The following is a 22,822-nucleotide window of genomic DNA, read 5'->3' as shown; positions in this document are numbered from 1 at the left end:
AACTTGATAATTTCAATGTGAAAGACACTGCGCACTCTGGTAGACCGGCTTAAGAGCCGTGCCGAGAAATCGGCATCAAACTGTTAATGCACTATGCTATCACCAAGAAATGATGATTTGAAATCGTGCATTGATTGAAAGACGACCGGAATGGGCCGGAAGACATGGCAAAGTCATTTTGTTCCACGACAATTTGCCGTCTCACACAGCAAAACCAGTGAAAGAAACCTTGAAATTGCTTGGGTGGGGACATCCTTCTGCACGCGCTGTACTGCCTCGACTTGGCGCCATCTATTACTTCTTCACATCAGTGGGGCACACACTCGCAGAACAGCACTTCATCAATTTCGAGGAAGTTGGAAAATGGCTCGACAAATGGTTAGCCGCAAAAGATAAGCAGTTTTTCTGGCATGATATTCATAACTTACCTGAAGGATGGGCTAAGTGTGCAGAAGCCGATGGCCATTATTTTGAATGAACAAAAAATTAATTACCCTTGAAAATTGTGTTTTCTTTACCACAAAAACTGGTAAAAACTTAATGTATTCACCTGGTATACTTCCACTAACAGTCAAGTTGGGGAATTTTCGTTATAATTGCAGGCCCTTTTTCTGCAGCCAGTGAAAATAGAGTTGGGGTGCTTTCATTATACCCCCTTGCCTAATACCTTCACGGTTGAGATGGGGAGTTTAGAATATAATGGCAGAACCACTTGCCTGCTGCAAGTCACAATCGATTTGCGGAATTTCCATTAAAACGCCAGGCCCCCTTTCCTACTTCCAGTCACATTCCAGTTGGGGATATTTTATTATAATGCATGTCCCATCCTTATTGCCAGTGAAAATTGAGCTGTGGTGTTTTCTTTATAATATTAGGTTCCCTTGCCTATTGCTAGTCGCTGAAGGCCACCATGCCTACTGTGAGCACAATGCAGTTGGAGAGGTTTCTTTATCTTCGCAGGCTCCTTTACCTACTTCCAGTCACAATTGTGTAAGGGAGTTTTCATAAATGTCAGTGAGAGTCTTGGTAGGAATTTGTCATTATAATGGCATGCCTCCTTTTCCCCTTTCAGTCACAGTCTGTTTGGGGAGTTTTCATTATAATGGCATGCATCCTTGTCTACTGCCAGTCACAGTTGAGTTGGGGAGCTTTTATTAAAATGGCAGGCTCCCTTTCCTACTGCCAGTCACAATGCAGCTGGGAAGTTTCATTATAATGGCAGGTCCCTTTACCTGCTCCTTGTCTACTGTCATTCACAGTTGTCTTGGGGAGTTTCTGTGATGATGGAAGGTCCCTCTTTCCTATTGCAGCCACATTTGAGGTGGGAGGTTTTCATTATAACGGCAATAATCTTTGCTACTGTCAAGCACTGCCTAGCAGAACCCGTGCGCTTCGCTGTAAGTTGTAATCGTGATGAGTCTTACGAAGAGACCTGAACAGCAGTTGCATATTACCAGTAGTTAGCGTGTTTTATAATGTATGCATTTCTAATCAACAGTTGAAGCTGGCGTACTTGAAATTAAAGGGCCAAGATAAATTATTTATATTGATCACTTATGTCTCCTTACATTCTTAACATCTCAAATTCTCACAAGACTTCAGGAATTATGAGGTTAAAAAATATTGCAGACTTTAAGGAACCTTAAAAAAATTTTACACTTGCTTACTGTATTTACGCGAATAATCCCCGTACCCTAATTTTAGGAAGGATCATTTTGAAAAGAATTGAACTAAAATTCCTTCCATCAAAAGAGTAACGTAGACATAAACAAACATTTCATATCACTCCTAGAGTTCCTCGGGGTCTTTACGCGAATATGAACTTTACCTGAACATATTTTAGATGATAAAAATGCATTATCACTGCTATAAAATATTTCCCATGAAAATTAGCAAGTAGGCCTTCTTATGTGATAGGTATTTCATTAATCTGAACTTGCAATAGGCTTGATGTACTGTTGATCGGAAGATTCTTTGTCTTTTACATCACTAGAATTCCGGGCGTCAAATCAGAAGACCTGCATCTGGCGAGCCGAACTTGTCCTCGGACACTCCTGGCACTAAAAGCCATACGCCATTTCATTTCCTCCTAAATTACTTACAAATTCGTCACACTCGAAGTCCAAAACACTTCTCACACGCGGTCTCCTTTTACTCAGACAGCAACACGACCAGTGGTGGATAATTCTTTTCGTGTAATGTAAACACTTGAAACAGACACACCTGCAAACTTGTTTATTAGTTTTGTGATGCAATAAAACCTGTTGCAAGTAATGAACTTCATTCCAGTTCCATATTGACTTTAAATATCTAAGATAAGATTCTAAAAGAATTTAATTGTATAAAGTCCATCTGTTCAATACACGTTTGCCATTTGATAAATGGCCTGTCTAAAAGGCTACATAGGATATGTCTCGACCTAGCCTAGACATATACAGTTGGACCCACACCTGTTACAACTAAATTTGTCCAAGATCGAAGCTATGTACATTTTAAATGTAGATTTCCATTGCAGTTGTTGATTGCATTTTAAGATTGAAGCTATGCACATTTTAAACATAGATTTCCATTGCATTTTGTTGATTGTATTTTATCTCAAGTTTTTAATGTATCACTGTTTTTGTATATGTCTTTCATCTTTCTGATGATGACCTCTAGGCTAAGACGAAACATGTCCTATGTACCTTTTTATACAGATCATTTATCAAATGGCAAACATGTACTGAACAGGTGGACTTTATACATTTAAGGGGAGTTTGAAAGGCAAAAATGTGAATTTTTAGACATTTTTCAAAATAAGCCCTACAATATTATTTAGTGTTTCATGATTAAAATAGTATATAATTTATCTCTGTGTGAGCGCTAGAAGTATTTTATTTTTAATTTTATTACATTGCTTGCATATCCGTCAGGCTGGTTGATTTTGGACATGCATCTTTTTATTTACGAATATCTCTGAAACTACTGCACGTAGAAGGCTGTGGTTTTCGCCTGTCGATGGAGAATACTCGGCGCTCAATTTTCGTTACTCTTCTGTTTCAAATATATCTGCAGCTATGCTGGATTTTGTATAATGAATGTTGAATTTTGTGTGAATTAGTGTCACTGGAAGTGCTTCCATGTAGTTTGATTGCACTTATTTTGGTAAACAAAGTATAAATATGCCTAGAAGTGCTAGTCTATTTGGGAAATGTATGTTTTGTGGCAACCAGCATACTAAAAACACAAGACGTGGTTCACATGAGGTAGAATCCGCCGACAGTGTAGAAACAGATTGTCAAAATATGACACCAAACAAGAAGACAGACACACCCCCTACCAATGCAAGTGAATCTAAATTAGCTAAACATTTTGAAGAACTGGGATCTGAAAGGCTGAAGTTTCAGGAGAGTATTTTGAGCACAATAATTCTATACCTGTAGCAGTTATGGAAGCTATCAAGCCAATCTACAGAGACCTAGCTCATCCAAACCTTCACACTCAGAATCCCAACAAGTCGTTCAAGAATATTATCTGGACTCGAGTGCCCAAAAATGTATTAATTTGTGGGGTTAAGAACTTTGAAATGGGGAGTGAGTGATGCTGTGTTAACATTCAATGGTGGGAACATGGGAAGAGTAAGTGTTATTGGATCTCAACATCAACCCTGGCCGTCATACTATGAAGGGACTGCAATATTTAGACAAATTAAGAATTACCAAGGCACAGCGTGCAGCAGAGTTCAACACCAAAGCATCATGGTCATCGCGAAGTAAAAGGTTTTTAGAGGAGGAGGGGCACCAGGAAGAGGATGCTGACTATGCTGCGGGGTGCTTTTGAGCCTTAATTTAAACATCTGAGTGAGTTCTTATAATTTCAAGTTTTAAACCTAATTTTCTCAAAATGACTTTTTTTTACAATTAATGTTCCTGTATCTGAAAAACCACTTGTGATACATACATGCAACTTTGTGAGATGCTTTATTATATCTTTCTGTCCTTACTGAAGCAGAATCATAGCACACGTTTCCATAGACATGAAGTAAGGGGTGTCCATCTACAAATATTTTTTGTAAAAAGTGGCACCTTTGTAAAAAATTAATATATCTCGTACTTTTGGTTTCTATATTTTAATTCTGATTCAGTCCACATAAATAATATAGAAATGTCATTTGTAAAAAGTTCAGAGTCGTATATTCCTTAGTTCCAAAAAATAGGAACATAATCTTGGCTTATTTAACATTGGCAGGATAGGCCTTTTAAACTCCCCTTAAATTCTTTTAGAATTTCATCTTAGACAGTAAAAGCTTGTTAATTCAAAGTCGTAGAGATACAAAAATGTGACTTCGAATTACGTGATTTTGAATTAACCACCTACTCACAATTCATAAATGCCAACCCTTGCTGCATTGCACAATATTCTGAGACTCGTTACTGCATGCAATTAACATTGTTTCACAGTTTAAACCTTTCAAATGCCTTGGAAAAATTTATTTCCGAAATGTATCCAACAAGGTGCATTTTCATTATTCAAATAAAGCACTTGGATAAATCACTGGGAAAGATAACCTCATGCAACAAAAGAAAGAAACAAGATTCAAAGACGAGGACAAATTATGCTGGCTCTCCTGTGCAAATGCCTTATTTTTTTTGGATTACTGTACTGTTCGCATTTTTCGATGCCTTGTACTTGCACGGAAACATCGTGGTTTATCAAACTTTCCTATAACGAGGGGAGGAGGTCTTTCACTTCTATCTGCATTGCGGTACAGTAACCCCATCTCCTTTAAAACCATAAGTCCGTTTTGATCTCGCATTAAAAAAACAAAAGAATTAGAATTACAGTTTCATCGGTACTGACAGTATTGTTTGCTGCATATGAATTGATTATAATTATAAGCCATGCTTTTTCGCCAACTGTCGGCATCGCCAATGTTCATGGATTCTGCTTCTCCGCACACTGCCTGCAACGTGGTATTGTGGCTTTCCTTAAAATGCTGAATACGAACTAATTAAGATTTCACTCAAACTTAGCAACTATGAAATACACTGTAGACACACCGAATCGAGTGAAAGTGCAGAAAGCTACCTCTGCACGTTCCGGAAGGCGCTTTTTATCGTGACTCCGAGAAAATTCAAATTTAAATTACTCTGTAAAATACAATGTTTTAAAAATGTAAAGCAGCCATATTTAATTAAGGAAATTGCCGAAAATGCTCCCAACTAACGGGAAATAACACTCCTTTCTCATGGGCTTAATATTCTTGAGAAAATCTTAGAGAGCAGATTGCGAGTCCTCTTGGAGCCACGGTTTGAAGAGGAACAGTATAGCTTCAGGCCTAACAGGTCCACAACAGACCTAATCTTCAGTGTCCATATGTTAATGGAAAAATACTGGGAAAAAGGCAAAGATCTGTTTATGGTTTTCCTTGACATTAAGGCGTATGGCAGCATTGCAAGAGAGAAGATACGAGAATGCCTAAGTAAAAGGAATGTGCCAGAGGGACTGGTAAGGAAAGTTCAGATGCTGTATGAGAACTATACCAGCTCTGTGTGATTGGGTGACGGACATTCATCCTTGTTCAAGACCAGGAGTGTAGCAAGGCAGTGCACTATCCCCATTATTATCACCATCATGGATGACATAATGAAGAACATTGAAAAAACCTCTGGTGAACTGAATGCAATGGCCTTTACTGATGTTATGATCTGGGGAGAAACTGAGGAACAAGTACAGTCTAGACTCAATGAATGGAAGGTTAAGTTCCGGGAGTTCAATCTCAAGATAAGCGAACTCAAAACAGTAGTGATGGCAATAAACAAAGAGGGACGACCAGCGAACATCATGCTAGGAAACCATCCACTAGAAAGTGTGGAAAGCTTTACATACCTCGCCAGTGTAATATCTCGAGATACACTAGCCACAAAGGAGACGGCGAATAGAGTGCAGACGAGCTCTCACTTTTACCAGCAAGTACAAACACTCCTCTGGAATCCCGAAGTACCAACAAAATCAAAGCTGGTGATGTTCAATCAGTACTTCATACCAATCTTAACCTATGGTATTTGAAACCTGCACCCTCACTAAGAAAGTCTCATCAAGGTTCCATTCTTTCGAGATGAAGTTCCTTAGGTCCACAATTCAAAAAACCAAACTGGACAAGTTGAGGAATGATGTGGTTAGGAAGGAAGCTGGGATTGTTACATCATTGTTAGATTGGATCAGCATGTCCAGACTGAGGTGGTTTGGGCATGTAATGAGGATGGAGCCAACAAGGACAGCACATGTTGACTTGGAGCGACATGTGGCAGGGAAACGGATGGTGGGAAGACCAAGAACCCACTGGATGGACATTGCAGATTGGAGAAGGACACTGGAGGATGTCATTAACAATAGAATGGAAGAGGCTCTCCAGCAGTACCCGGGAAACTGGAACTGTTAAGTGATGATGATGATGATGATGATGAAGAATTCTTTTCCGTCTAAATATGACATATGGGGTAGTTTTCTTCAATCTGCTGTTACACAAAGCATAACTGTACACCCAACATCGAAAACTATGTGAACGGGGAGCACGTTGCCAACCTTGACGCAAATAATACTCACACCCCAATTTCATGCCTTAACTTTTTTTAATATGCGGGGATTATTCGCGTAAATAGGGTATTTACGTGCTTTGCTCTGCGTTACAATTTTGAAGACCATCTCCCTAGTTTGTCCCGGAGTTTAGAATGTTAGATTTTTCTATGAATTTTGTAGCTATGAGGTTTCCAGTATGCCTGGAAATGTTTGATTTATTCATGACTTTTCATTTTTACATCACCTTTAAACATTGGTATTCTTCTCCTTCCGTGTGTTAAAATGGATTGTATTAATTTTAAGCCAATACACATGTTTTGCTCCAAGGCATATTTTTCATTGTATTTTACACCCTCTTAGGTTATTTTAATTAATCCTATCCTTTATAGATCCAGCCGCAATGACTCTGAGTGAAAGATTAAGGATGTCTATTGTTCCCACCCCAACTACTGTCATTGAATGAGACACTTTAGTGGAGCATCTCCTTATAAACTGCGTTAACTGTTTTCCCATTGGGTGTGAGTAGATTTAGGTCACGTGGAGAACTCGTGTGTGAGCAGCCAACATATAAGTGACCGTGGGAAAAGCAGGGCAAAATCAAATCAAATCCCTGTAGTTTTGATTGTCTGATTTGTTGAGCGTCATTCCAAAGCATAGTTTCACCACGAACTGAGTCGTCCTAAAAGGAATAAGGTAGTCTGTAAATACCAGTGGAGTGCAAGGAATGTAAACACTTTCACCCCTACCATTGGCATTTATTATTGTTGCCTCTATTACCCTAGCCATTAGCTTGTTCACCTGCAGCCTTGTTCAGTTTCATAAAGAAGGGAGGCTTCAAGTTACTGAGGCACACAATAGGAGAACTATCTATCCTTCAGTGTAAGTTTATTTGGAGGCATTCCAGCAGGAGTAAGAGAATTAAGAAACTTATTGGGATAGATGATAACATCACTCTCTTAAACTATGCAATCAGTTGATAGGTAGGTTCATTCTTCTATCAAGAAAAGGTGTAAATACCTACTGTTGATGCTATCAACTGTGTCGTTCCTGGGAGTGAAGATAGCTGTCTCGTAGATCCATTCTGAAGGTTTGGCCTTAAGGTTGCTGATGTCTGGAAACACTCGAGATTAGTCCTTCCATAGAATCCACCATGTTTCACAGTTCCTAGGCAATTGAATCTCCCCATTGATCTCTAAGACGTCCCCATTCCGTATTTGCTGTAATAAGTCGTCAAACCTTTGCAGCTCAAGGTCTCCTGAATTTTGGAATTTCATGGTTGTTGCGAGTTTGAGAATCTCGTCATACGACGATAGGTGTGAGCTCTTTAGTGATGCCTTGACTTCACCAGCTTGAGTGCCTTTTGGTATGACTGGCAGGATTTGTCGAAAGTTGCTTGAGAACAGGACTATTACTCCACACATCAACTTATGATTGTGATGCAGATCTTGGAGGGTTGTATCGAGTGCTTCAAGGGCTCATCTATGAGACATAGAACTTTCGTCCCAGACAATAAAAACACTTTCCTTGAGCACTTTGGCATCGACAGTCCCATTTATGTTGCACGCAAGATTTTTTTTTCCTAGTTAAAGTGGCAACATAAAGGCAGAGTGAGCCATCTGGCCACATGGCAGCAGAATGGCTGTAATGCTTAATGCGCAACCGCCACAGGTATTTGCACGCAAGACCTTACATGCGAGAGAATTGGACTAACCAAAAAGGATTTCCCTGTACCATCTGGTTCTTCCAAAAAGTATAGCTTCCCTAAGTCTTTATTGACACTCCCTAAAATTGCATTGTAGGCAGACCTCTGCTGTAAGTTTAGAAGGGGTTCATTGGCGTTGATAAAGCTTTTCAGCTGGACAGTGTGATAGTTCTTTTCTGCTGAGTACCTACTGCAAATGTCTCCAGTGGTACTGAGGCCTGGAACAGGTAGGCCGAAGCTGCCCACAGTTCTTCCTCAGGGCTTGAGCAGTTTAGTGTCAGCAGTACTCATTCAATTACACTGATTTACGTCGTATATTTTTATATACGTACTTAACTTCCCGCAACCGTGACAAATTCTGGACCTTCAAAACATTCTCCACTCTACTTTGGCGTTCGACCGCAGCGCATGACTTTGAATGTGCCGCGCTGATCACCAGGAGCTGGCGGCTTTCTACTACAAATCTATTCGTCTGCGACTTCAAGTTATTTTTGATCTTCGTATATTAGTTAATAGTGTTGTGACTTTGTGCATGACAGAATGCGGTGTCGTGTCTTTGTGCCTATCAGAGTGTGAAACTGACCTCCAATATTCATAAACATTGTACATGTTTTTACGGCTGATGATGACCTGGACTAAGGTCGAAACCGGTCCCATTTAAATAGGAATGTGATTACTGCATTTCTTTCTTTTAAGTATTGAATAGGTTGAACCTCCTTTTCAATGATTTAATTTTTAACATCAATAATTTCAATACGGAACAATGAAATTTTTATCTTTAAGTTGGACGTTGTTAAGGTCGAATCTACGCGTTGACCATTCTCTAAATGGATTGCCAGGTGGATCACAGTCAGCTCTCTGTCATGGATTGGGAAAGAAAGGATTCTGCACACGGCTTCAGAAGTGCTGATGTATCATCCTGTCTGGTACTGCAAAATCTCATCCCTCCCATTTTGAAAACAGTGTGTGGCCTGATCTGATCCTTTACTAACATATTTAAAAGTATATTTGTTATATTTCACTGAATGACTGTATTTGATGTTGATGTGGGCTTTGAATGTTCTGCACAGTAATGGCGAGTAAAGTACCACCCAGCGGTTGTCAAAAGTGACTGTTCTTTGTGTAATAATCATCACGAATGACACCCCTCGTCTTCAGGGCTTCTGCACCTGTTTGTAGGGTACCCATCATTGCCTGATCGAGTTTCCTTTATGAACTTCTTAGCATAGTTCTTTCAGCATTGCCCATCTTTCATGCATGGACTGTTGTAATCCAGAGCACCACAGTGCTCATGAATCTGGTTGGATTTCAAGATCTCAAGAAACAGGATCAGTATGAGTATTACAGAGTTCAGCCGAGATGATTGGATAAGTAACATTAACTTCAAATTTTTCTGTAGCCGTACCAAGATATGTACCTGAGGAAGACCTCATTTCCGCCACTCGATGGAATGCATGTGACACCGGACAGATCTAAATGTATTTTCTATTGTGAAAAGTCTCGTGAGGAATTTCACCTTCAACTGAAACCAGTGGCGGCTCGTGACAAAATTTTTAGGGGGTTCACAACATTTTTGTTCATGTCTGAAATCAGCAAAAAAGTAACATAGGTACATAAATCATTTCACTAACAGTTCCTTGTACGGTTCCTTCTTCACAAATACTTTGGTAGAACCCCTGTAACCGAGGATAAATTTTATAAGAGACTAATTTGTTAGTGTAGAACAAAAGTAAAATTCACAATAACTTTACTACACTGAGATTATTGAAGGATGCGAGTACTATTCTTGGTTTTCAAACAGCACGAATTTCACCTGGGTGTTAGTGTAGAACCAAACCAAACCTCATGGCCTACGAAGCGACTGCTGCTCAGCCCGGTGGTCTGCAGATTACGAGGTGTCGTGTGGTTAGCACGACGAATCCTCTCGGCCGTTATTCTTGGCTTTTTTTGACCGCCATCTCACCGTCAGATAGCTCCTCAATTGTAATCACGTAGACCGAGTGGACCTCGAACCGGCCCTCAGATCCAGGTTAAAATCCCTGGCCTGGCCGGGAATCGAACCCGGGGCCTCCGGGTAAGAGGAAGGCACGCTACCCCTACACCGCGGGCAGGCTGTCTTAGTGTAGAACAGTAGCAAAATTCATAATAGCTTTACTGCACTGCGAACACTGAAGGATGCGAGCACTATTCCTGGTTTTTAAACAGCACGAAGTTCATCTGGATATGACGAGAAGCATAGAAGGAATGTGTACCGCATTTACCGGTAAATTTTTTAAAATAATTATTTCCGAATTGACCCCAATAGTCTCCACATTATCTCGGTTAGTCAGGTTCTACTGTTTCACATGGTAATTATTCTCATTTTGCAAATTATAGCCACTACTCTAAACAATTTAGCATGCAGTACAACCAACAATACTAGATCATGGTTATTTAAATGATAAGATTTAGATTAGCAACTCACGTAAATACTGATTATTTGTACAGGAAAGCAATCCTTCTGTCCTTCAATCGCGCAAATTTCTCAATCACTTTACGATTGAAGTCACTGATGATGACAAATCTCTTCTCAATAGCAAGCATAGCCAGCGCTGACAGTCGTTCTCCAGTCATGGTGTTCCTCAGAAACGTTTTAATTTGTATTCAAAGTAGAAAAACACCTCTCGGGCTCCGCTGTCGTAATTGGGGTTGTGACAACAATTCGGAGTAATTCGCATACTTGTGGAAATGTGTCCCTATCTAGTTCATTGTCAAGCAGAAACTGCACCATGAAAATGGCCCCATCATCTTTCTGAAAGCCATTCCTCATATACAATACTTCTATTCAGTCTTCAGCTGTGTCTTATTTAGGCAGGGATACATATGCGCCACTGCATTCAGTTCTCTTTCTGGAAAAGAGTCTGAATAGACACCAAAATGCCTATTCAGAATTAGGGTACTAGCGAAATCTGCCGGTAATGTAATGCAATAGTAGCTCCTGGGAGGCTGTGGCTAACCATAATAGGGGAGGTGGCGGACCCTTGTGGTCAACTGTAATACTGCCACTGGGTTGAGGGTGGCTCTAGACGACAAGGCACGTACCTTACCGTGCTCCTCGCTAATGGGAATATCAGTGCAAAAACCATGACGTCATCTGCTTTGCGCATGCGTATAGTCTTCCGCACAATAGCGCATTATCCAGTGTGCTCGCTGCACTGTCAGTCAAAACGAACAACTGTCGGTGTAACGGAGCTACGTTATAAGTCGATTGTCGAATGCTTTCGATCGATTGTCGAAATCAGGTCGAAAGAAAAGAATGAATGCGTAAATATGTAATAAAACTGGGTGTTCACGTGCTCCTGTGCTCCTGAAAGCCCACCGCCACTGACTGAAACACTCTTGTGACAATGTCATGCTGATCATGAGCCTTTTGGTGTTTGAACAGCTCCAACTCTGTATCATCCCATTTGGGGTTCCACGTAGAAGTTATGAACAAATCGGGCTGTTCATGGTGCCGTGCATAAGTCATTTAACATCATACATTTAACACAGGCCTCCCTTGATGGACGATGGTAAAATGAAAGGTTTCCCTACGTTGTTAGCATTTCCATCAAGCATTATTGCATCTTGCAGTTGGATGTAGTTTTCCACATGGAGTGATGTCTGCTTGGTCTGTATGTAAAGTAAGCATTCACTCTCAATTTAGGTGTACATCTGTGTGTCTGTTAGGTCATCAGCCCAGAGGCTGGTTGGATCCTCAAATAGCACCACCAAAGGTTATGCGGTTATGAGGAAACCCCAAAAACCAATGGCAGCACCAAAATAAGGCGTTCTAGGCAAGATGAGGAGTGAGGTAGTTTGCCATTACTTTCCTCACTGGGTCAGAAAGTACTATTGCAGCACGACTGACCCTATGAGCAGCACCTTTCATAACACTCAGATGCACTAGTCATGCTCTGAATGTCATTAAACTACCCATACCCCAGAAACTTCCATATTGTCACAGCCATGGATGTTGACAGGGACTTCGGTGGAAGCTACACTTTACTCTGGCCTGTGCCAAGAGATGGATGCAAAAGTACTGTATCCATCAAGAAATGACAGCAGCCAGTAGGCGTACATATCTACTAAAAATTGACTCCATAATCTAAAATAATCCAAACAATTTAACACTTAGACCATGAGCTTGAGAATATAATCCGGGTAATCCAGAGGATTTGCAAGCTATAATGAATGTCGTTGTTGCCGGTACAAAACCTCCTATGTGAAATGTTTTAGCTTAGAACTTTGGCCGGTAAGGTTCTGTCATGTAAAGGTGCAATATTGTGTGCATATTGTCAAGGCATTCTCGCTCTTCATAATGTACGTGCTGCGGGTCAGTATATCTCAAAAAATATCACATAGGAGGTTTTGTCCTGGCAACAACGATATGTTATATACCTGATATTGTTTCCACAATACTTTTCTCCACAAGTTGAGTTCTCTTAAGTCTGTTCAATTCACCATCTTAGTCAAGTACTCCTGAACAGGACTTACATGTTGTTCCAGTTTTATGTCTTAACTAGCTAATGTACCCGTGCTTTGTTACGGGATTCTCAGAAATGCTGTTTTTATTGTTTTCCTAACTGAAGTCAACATAGATCGTTACAAAAACGTCAGTAGGAGTGTAGCGATTAAAAGCAATGTTATCACATAAAATACTCTATCCAACAAAAACCGTACATTTTCTCACTTTCAATGAACGGTACTACGGCTCCGATCTAACAGTCCTTAGTTCCAGAGCTGGAATGACCAGGCCGCAGACAGCTGTGAACACTCCTCTGCCATTATTCCATTAAATATGCACACTGCTCATTCTAATCAGTTCCTCAGGGATTTAATAGCTCGAATGCTATGATAAACCAGTATGTTACGTACCAGTAGTATCAGACAATTTATGAACCACAGGAATGGCATGCTAAAGAAGAAAGTTATCTAACTCCCCAGCTACTTTCCGCCAATATTCAGGCAGGCAGTCACACTCGGTGCGACCGGGCGAGTTGGCCGTGTGGTTAGAGACACGCAGCTGTGAGCTTGCATCCGGGAGATAGTGATTCGAGCCCCACTGTCAGCAACCCTGAAGATGGTATTCTGTGGTTTACCTTTTCCACACCAGAAAAATGCTGGAGTTAATTAAGGCTAAGGCCGCTTCCTTCACACTCTTAGCACCTTCCTATCCATCGTCGCCATAAGACCTATCTATATCGATGTGATGTTCAGGCAGATTTTTAAAAAATACTCTGTACGCAGCAGTAATCCTATCTATCGGATGAGTGGCAATAGAATACACAAAGCACATCACAACAAACAATGGTAAATGTAATGTTATTGTTGATCAATTGTATGAGCTTTCTATATTGTAGGCCTTCACATTTAGATTTCTTTCGACTCTGTCATATGAGGGCGTCTTATAAAATTATTTATAACGTAGACTGTATTTCCTTATTCTCCGACTTTACATACTGATTTTCATTAAGTTCTCTTTACCCATTTTCTCGTGACTGATATGGACTTAGTAGCAAAAAACCAAATTAATGAATATCTCTGTGATCATAGTCGGTACGGTAAAAATGTATAAGGCATAAATGATCGGAAATTAAATTTTATCGATAGGGCCACTAATAATAAAATATTTTGAGAATTAAATTTTAGGCCTTCCCTTAAACTACCATTTCACTCAGCGTGAATAAAATTATTTATGGCCTCGATTGTAGCGACTTATTACCCGACTTTGCAAACCGATTTTCATTAAATTACCTTCAGCCGTTTTCTCGGGATGTGTGTACATACATACAATTAGACAGACAGACAGACAGAAATTACGGAAAATTAAATAGTGTGTTTCCTTGTTACTGTGGACATGACTGATACAGAAATACCCTCCTTTTAAAATTCTGAGCAGTGTACAGACAAAACTATATATATAGATGCTCTTTACAGAAAACTGATTTAATGATTTGTTCAGGGTGACTTAGGTCTTATAATGACTGTGAAAGTATTTCACATCATGAGCATGATTTTGTCTGTATTAAGTTGATGGTATTTTAATTTTGTGAGTAGAAAATGGAAAAATCTGTGTCTGTTCTTAATCTTGGTATTAGGAAGGTTATAAAGTTGCAGCACTGCCAAAAAGTAATTGTACAAAGAATGTCTTATTTACGGAAATCCTTCAAACCCATTGACGGTCGTGTTCTAATGTGTTTCAGCTAGTTAAGAATAATATTGGATTGAATATGTCATCCCTTTTGCTCCCTAGATCAGTGAAGACTTTGTTTTAATGAATGTCAACGCCCATCCTTGTGCTGCTTGGCACATATCAATATTCCTACAGGAGACAGAAATTTCCAGACTGGCTACCATGAAGCCTTCGACCTAAACCCCATGATCATGTGTGGAGTCAAGTCTCTCAATAAGATTTTCTTGCATTGGCTGAGCTGTGTGCAGTTCTTTTTTGGTCGAGTGATTTCGAAGGTTAAGCAGTTAATTCCCTTGGCTCGAGGACTGTGTTCTTTGCTGTCTTCAGCATTCCTACAACTCGCATACTACACACAAAACAATCCTCCATGATAACACATTGCACCTCAACAAAGGTGTAATAATGAATGATACCTACGAAAAATGTTAAGATAAATTGCATTTCAAGTATTTTAGTATTTTAAATTTGCATTTCCCCCCCAAAAGTCCATGTGTTACAGTTTTTTACTAGTCAGTGTATTATTATTATTATTATTATTATTATTATTATTATTATTATTATCATCATCATCATCATCATCATCATCATCGTTGTTGTTGTTGTTGTTGCCGATAATGTACAAGATTGTTACGATGTTTTTCTAACCTAGACTATTCAGAAATTTTCATAGCAGTTGTACAGTATGTACCAGTTGTTCAGTATGTATGTATACACAATACAAATTTGACATGGGCCAAGTGATTATTATATTTACTGTGATTTCCAGGCTGTTAACAACCACTGCTTCCCAGCATTCTTAAGCATCCCTCCTGCTCAATTCAAATTAGTTCTGGACTCCATCATTTGGGCATTTAAACATACCATGAGAAATGTTGCTGACACTGGCTTGCAGGTAAGAGGAGTATTGAATATTATGGTAATCCTTTTTTCCATTGCAACTTATTAATTTGAACCATCTTGAAGTTATTTGAAGAGTTTCTGTGTATTATTCAGTTTTGTATGTAGATCACAAATTCTACTCTATGCTGATTAAGCAGGCATCGTCCACATGTGATTGATAGTATAGAAATGAAACTAAATTTATTCATGTGCAGTATGTATGGGTACATATAAAATTGATTAGTAGCTACTCATTAAACCTCTAGAATTATTTTTAATGAAATTATTTAGGCTTACTGTACAACATAAAACAAGGAAATCCTTCTGACTGTAAGTCTTCGATCTGATTGTGATTTGGTAAGACTTCAGTAGGAATGCTTTATTCAGCCAGGTCCAATTAGATGTCCAGTCATATATTTAGCACTTGTTTTGAGGTGTCATAAGTTTGCTCGTTTAAGCACCGCGTAGAGGATGTCCCTCACATTGAGACAAAACATGTACTGAAAATTTAAATAATTTTATAAATATATTCTTTTCTGAATATTGATAGTATTGAAAAGGTGCTCCTTCTGTTCTAATTATCATCAGACCAAAAATGAAACTAATTTCTTGAACTGGGTTCACTTGTCGAGAGGCCGCACCACTAATCTTCTCTCTCATGCTGTTAATAACCACGCCCCTTTAGGGACACTAGAACCTTCATGTCTGTGTGGGGGCTTGTTTGCTCATTGATGTTGAAAGCTGTGCCATCGTGGGGTTACCCATGCTGGATTGGCCTTGGAGTAGAGCCAGACTAACAATGTGTCCCCTGAGTTGCTTGAGAGATTTTGTGTTCTTTCTAATCACGTTTTTTTAAATCCTTACCTCCCTGAATTTCATCTCTAAAACTGTCTAGCCAGTCTCTTTACCTCTGGTGTTAAGGTTGTATGAAGGTTTACAAGTTGCTTTATGTCGCACCAACACAGATAGGTCTTATGGCGACGATGGGATAAGAAAGGCCTAGGAGTGGGAAGGAATCGGCCATGGCCTTAGGGTACAGCTCCAGCATTTGCCTGGTGTGAAAATAGGAAACCACAGAAAACCATCTTCAGGGTTGCCAACAGTGGGGCTCGAACCCACCATCTCCTGGATGCAAGCTCACAGCTGCGCGCCCCTTAACCGCATGGCCAACTCGCCCAGTGTATCAAGGTTTCTTCCTACTCCAATCACCAGTTTCATGTTGTGACGAGGTGATGCACGGCTACTGTGGGAGTTTAGATGTATGGCTTTTTTCAGGCGTTTGCTCTATTGACCAGCATTTCGTCTTAGGTCTGACACTAGGCTCTTCAGAGTGGGATGCTGGGGTGTATGCAAGTGAACTTATCAGAAGCCATTTATTAGGCACAAATCAAGACAACAGCAGAGCAATGGTTACTTGCTTCTAAGATGATTATGTGGCAGTAAAGATTGAGAAACACAAATCCCTGAACTCCTGCAAAGGCGTTGTATTCCACGAGGATTTTATTAAGGCTTCCGTTAATGCCAGGGTATGGAAACTTGCACATTGGGGCATTACCGACTTAAGAAAATTAAAGGTGTCTTGTGATAAGCTGCTCAATACGGGTGCTTTCATCTTGACTTTCTATGTCCAGTCATTGCCCTCCGACTGTCTGACCTTACATTCCGGCTCCATTGAGGTGTTGTAACTGCTAGAAATTTGGCCACACCACCTTGCATATACAAGGTTCATCAACCTGTGGGGTATGTGAAAAATGTGAACATGCTAGTGTTAAGTGTACACCACCGCCTGTGTCTGTCAACTGCTCTGGTGTGCATGCTCCAATATACAATAACTCCCACTTTTAGGGAGGAAAAAAAAAGATCCAGGAGATCAAAATACTGGATAAACACTCCTATCCAGATTCCCTGAGGATGTTCAAATCTATGACTGTTCTGGAGTTGTCCATCTCCACTGAAAAGGTCTCACAAGTACAAATCTCACCACAAAGCTTCGTACCTGCAGCAGGTACTTCAAGATCATAAACATCGATTAGTAACCAACAACAATCTATTGCTGTGAAGAATAGGTAAGGTTCCAAGGCAGTGTTTATACTTCTGGCAAACCCATCTAGTGCATTATTACAGATATTGGCTGGGACATTCGGCTGAGAATTCCTCCCCTACCAGGGTGGGGCTGGGAGACGTCTCCAACCAGGAATGGAAAGACCGGTACACAGAACAAAGGAGGAGGAGGAAGGAAAACCTCAATGCTCCCCTAAAAAGTTGGAGAAGAATCCCTCTCCAACATGATCAGGGGTCACTGCATACCAAAGAAATCCAGTAAACCATCTGCCAGATCTCTCAAGAGTATGGAAATGGTAAGCAAGAGCAAAAGGCCTCAGTGCCCTCTGGTGGCTCAATCCCTTTGAGAAACTCATTTCTTCCACAAGAAGGCGCATGGTTTCCAGTCAGTGAGCTCACCATCTGCAGATTGCTCAGCCTCAATGTCTCCCTCTTCTGAGGAGAACGTAGAGACCTAACGACTCATTGTGGATGGCGACGACAACAAGAAAGACAATGACAGCGGAAAACGGTAGTAGCTACCCGAAAGAAAACCAAGTATTTCTAATTTTGTTGCACTCCTCATCCACACCATGGCACTGTTGCAGTGGAATTGCAGTAGTTATGCCAGAATTGCATCAATTGATACCCGTCAATGCAGTCACCTTAGTCTTTCTACAGAAATCTCACCTGAGACCTAGACAAAACAGGACTATGAGAGGATTCTGTCCGTACTCTAAAGACTGGGTAGCTGAGGCTGGCGGAGCGACTAGGGGTGGTTTACCATAGTCCATTCCGATATCTTCAGTGAAGAGTGCTGCTACAAACTTACCTGGACACAGTCGCAGTTTGCACTCTGTTGCCAGCAGTGACAATGGTGTGCAATGTGTACTTTCAACCAGACTAGCACCTTCCCAATCATTAACACCAAGATTTGATCACTCAATTACACCTCCTTTCCTTTTGCTGGAAGACGTTAATGTCTGTAACACCCTCTGATGTAGAAGCCATGTCACCTAAAACAATCGTCAAACACTGTTGCGAAATGAACAGACAATAGAAAAATACATAAACTGCTTACTACTGGCTAATGACTTTTATTTTATCATTCACTATGTTGCATGAAGATAACTCCTCATGACACGAAATAATTGGTTTACTGATAAAAATACTGAAAAAAAAAAAAAAAACATTAAAAGTAGTGAAAATTAATATTGTTGGTACTTACCTACAAATAATACATATATATATTTTAGAATGGGGCATAGGATCTTGTAGAAGAGTATGTACACTTGCACAGCTTAATACTGAGTACAGTGCAAAACAAATATAACGCGCGTTAGTGATCAAGTAAACTTAAACTGAGTCGTCCTAGTCTTCCTCCGTGTGCCCTCTTCTCTCTCTCCTTTGCATGTGAGAAAGTGGGCACGGTGGCGGCAGCTGCTAGAAGGGGATAGAACACAGTGAGAGACTACTTACCTACTTGCACATCGCCACGTTTTTTATTAGTGTACATGAAGCGCTAGAGAGCGCAAGCCATGTGGCGCCGATCTGTCATTCTGTTGTCTATATACCAAAAATTACCAGCATTATTACCCCTGCAGGGGTAATTACCCCCAGGTTTGGAACCCATGTACTATAGAATATTCTGACCTGCGTTGTAGAATTGTAGGTCCATTTTAACAGAGTGGAATTTCATTTGTTATTTCTGGCATTAGGATAGCCTAGTAAATATCTGATGCATATTCCTTTTCCATATTGTTACATACATTTGTAAAATATACTCTTGTAGATCCTGTACCAGTTGCTGCAGAATGTGGAGGCTCATGATCAAGCAGCCCAGAGTTTTTACCAGACTTACTTCACAGACATTTTGCAACACATATTCTCTGTGGTTACAGATACCTCACATACAGCAGGTAGGTGCACTTCAAATTATTTATTTCATTTTCGTACATAAAGGAGTTTAGTATAAAGATTTTTTTTTTTTTTTTTTTTTTTTTTTTTTTCCCCTCCTTCATGTAATGTGAAGGATGTATTGCTAATGTCAGTATTGATGACCACAGCTTAACCCTAGAATTGGTAACTGTTGAATATTTGACACTTTGGTCTCTGCTGTAGTGGCACCGTTGAATATTCGACAAGTTCATATTTTTTCCCGTAATTTCCTCATTTTTTCAACAGATGTCATGACAGTCTACTTCTTGTTCTCGATGTCCACAGCAGCCGTGAGTTCAGTTTCATACATTTTTACAACTTTTTGGGCACAGTTTCACAGAAATAAATGAGTGCAGTTTTCCGACTATCTGTTTGAGCGCCACTTCTGTAGGTCTCCCAACTTAATTTTATCACAGTAACTCTTCTGATGAGCTTGATGTCAGGAAGGGCATCGGGTCATAAAACTACGAAGATTTATTGCACAAAATCAGCTTCATGGTCCATATAGATAATAGGAGCCACATTATGAAACCTAGATTTCTTCATTTCGACAATTACTAAAAAATGTATAATTTATAATTTATAAATTGGCTTAAATTTTTTTTAAAATCTTTATAACATGAACAGAAAAGAACATTCATCAGCACATATTCTCTATGGACTGTTGTACAAGGGTTTCCTTGACAACCGCTTTCAATTGTAAAAAGAATTTATATATATAAGTAATAATAATAATAACTTAAATGTTTCCACCTTTTCAATACAATATATTCACAAAATTACAAAATTATACGGTACTAGTTTCGACCCATCTAGGGGTCATCATCGGCCGTATTGGAGCAAAGATCATTTGTGGCGAAATCCTAAGACAATATTATTTTAAAGAATAACAAGTGAAATGAGATGTTATGGTAATAGTTAATAATACAAGGAATATACATAATAAGAGGTTTTTAACAAAGAATAAAGTATAAATGGGGTGTTTAATAATTATAATCATGGAAATCAGTAAGTTCTTGTATTGAAATGAAATATGGCTTAGGAAGAGGGCTTAAGGTGGGGCTGAAGGGTGCGGGAGAAAGTGTAATTGTTTTTAATGTTGTCATTTAATCTTCTTATGCTGTTTTTAAGGTCACTTTGTTTCAAAGCATTGATACTTTGTCAATATGAATTTTTCATCTAAACAGTGTTATGTGGCTGAAGATGTTAATAATATACGAAACATGTACCTTAAGCAAATAATGTATTGACAAGGTGGAAAATAAAATATACTTACTTGTGAATCTATGAAGATTTATCTCGCTTCATACCCAACCCCGTAGAGAAACTTAACAAGTGTTGGACGATGACAACTATCAGGTTTAACTTTCATGTTATTTGTAACTTGATTGGACTGAATTTTTACATTCTGTTCTCAGTTGAAAAATACCCAACATTTTTGTGTGAAATGCTCATAAACTCATTCAAATTTTGCTATCAGTATACAGTGTCGTTATATCCGATTTTTGTATAAAAGTCGGAAAACCCTTCATGTACTTTAAAATTGGTATGAAACAGCAATCATTTTGTTCATAACTTGCGTTTCCGCAGATGATGTCCACACTACGGCTTACTTGTTTGTTATTTTTCGTAATCCGATATTACGTGAAAGTGTATGTTTAATTTCGTTCTGAAAAGAATATAGTACCGTATTTCTCCAAATCCAAGATGAACCCCACTTTTTCCTTCAAAAAATTTAAATTGGGCTCAAAAAAGAAGTTTGTAAAATCATATGAATGCCTTGTTGTACAGTAGGCCTACGCATTTTTAGACGCTGAACATTGACTTTAGTCACGCAGTGTTTTTTATTTTTTGCGGCTGCACAATTATTCTTTATTTCCGCGGGTTTAAGGACCATTAACTTAACATTGGCATCATAATACCGAAGAGAACTAGTTGAAAATTATGCCGGCAATACCTATTCCATGCGTCTCTACAATACAATGATCCATCAGGAAATTATTCTTGCTGTCTATAAAACTGTTACTTGCACACAGCATCAGATATAACCGGCTACCGCTACACACACATCTCGCTTGTCGGGTTCGGCCAAATTCAGCGGCTATTGATGCATAGGCCTAATCGCGAACGTTGAAAGTAAATGAACGAGTTTATTGTGCAACGGTATGGCTGTTCCGCCCTTGCATTTTTCATGCACATACCTCACAATTTCATCTTCAACTTTAAAGCGTCTTTGTTGCGAACCACCGGATACATTTTTTTTGTACAGTATTTTCTTGCGGCTGCACAATTATTCTACATTTTCGAGTGTTTAATAAATATTAACTTAAAATTGTCATCATAATATTGACTAAAACCCATTGAAAATTTGCCAGCAATACCTTTTCCATGTATCTTTACAATACGACTATCCATCACGAAAATATTCCTGCTGTCTATAAACCTTAATTTTACTAAGCGTCAAGTACAATAGACGCGTTACGACTCTGCCACTGAGTAGCCATAGCATTTCTAAGAATTCGAAGGGTCGTATGTTTTGATGCCATTCTGCAGAATTGAGAAACACACAGGCACCGTACACTGTACAACCGGTAACGATGTGTAGTGAAGAGGCGGTCGTTTATTGTCAACGAGTTCTGTGCACGTGTGAAAAGAAGCAGCGTGATTACCGCGGTACTTGCCAGTGGTATCCATTAACTTGTTTGGCTGCAAATGCAACATCCCTTGAGTTTTCGCCTAAGATTCTGAGGGGAAAAAAAGTCTTGGATTTGGAGAAATACGGTATCACTCCAGAGATTTCTGTGGCAAACACCTCAGCTTTCTTCTTCAAACAGCGTCACCCGTACGTAAACTCCGGCTCAGGCATACCTCTGCGGAGGTTCGGACCTGCCTTCGGGCAGAATATACCCTTACCTTACCTAACCTAAATGTATATGTAGCCTATCATGAAAACATATTTGAAACGCATGTAGAGAAATAACCTCCTCGCGAAAAATTTACATGTAAATAGCCGTAACTAGATGCGATGTAGTAGTTCCTTGTCCTTTACTGACTTCAAAAATATAAAACTGCATTTAAATTGAAAAATATGAAAATTAATATTCATTAAATAAAATACTCAATCGTCAGACCTTGTACTCGCACTTAGTTCTTACCTGCTTACTTACACATACGTTATTTGAAGGGCGCCAGCTGCCACTCAGTGCAGCAATAATAGAATGAGAATCTTGACTATCTCTAGGGTGTGGGGTAATAAGCTTACTTTTGACAACATACCATATAAGTTCTGGGAAAAGGAGATTGGCATTCGGTTTCCCCATTAAATGTGACGTTATCTAATTCTGTCATTGAAATAATACTATGAATTCACTTGATAGAACAAACTATATTCTTTAAATTATATAGAAAAATAGTAAGTCTTGTTGCGATAAAACAGATAATATTAAGTTATGACATCGCAACTGAAAGAAACTAGGCATGAATTTGAATTC

General features: G+C 39.4%; 1 protein-coding gene across 5 annotated transcripts in view; it reads left to right on the top strand.

Moving 5' to 3' along the window:
- Positions 1-22,822, top strand: part of emb (exportin-1 emb) — a 376,112-nt gene that overhangs the window by 341,110 nt on the left and 12,180 nt on the right. For all 5 annotated transcript variants that reach the window (XM_067153967.2, XM_067153969.2, XM_067153968.2 and 2 more), the window contains 2 exons: positions 15,241-15,366; positions 19,186-19,312. In XM_067153967.2, coding sequence (XP_067010068.2) covers positions 15,241-15,366; positions 19,186-19,312 — 253 coding nt within the window. The remainder of the gene's footprint in view (positions 1-15,240; positions 15,367-19,185; positions 19,313-22,822) is intronic.

This window comes from Anabrus simplex, chromosome 9, assembly GCF_040414725.1.
Source record: "Anabrus simplex isolate iqAnaSimp1 chromosome 9, ASM4041472v1, whole genome shotgun sequence".
Taxonomy (NCBI): Eukaryota; Metazoa; Arthropoda; class Insecta; order Orthoptera; family Tettigoniidae; genus Anabrus; species Anabrus simplex.
The sequence above is the reverse complement of the archived record's forward strand: the minus strand, read 5'-3'. Positions and strand labels throughout refer to the sequence as shown.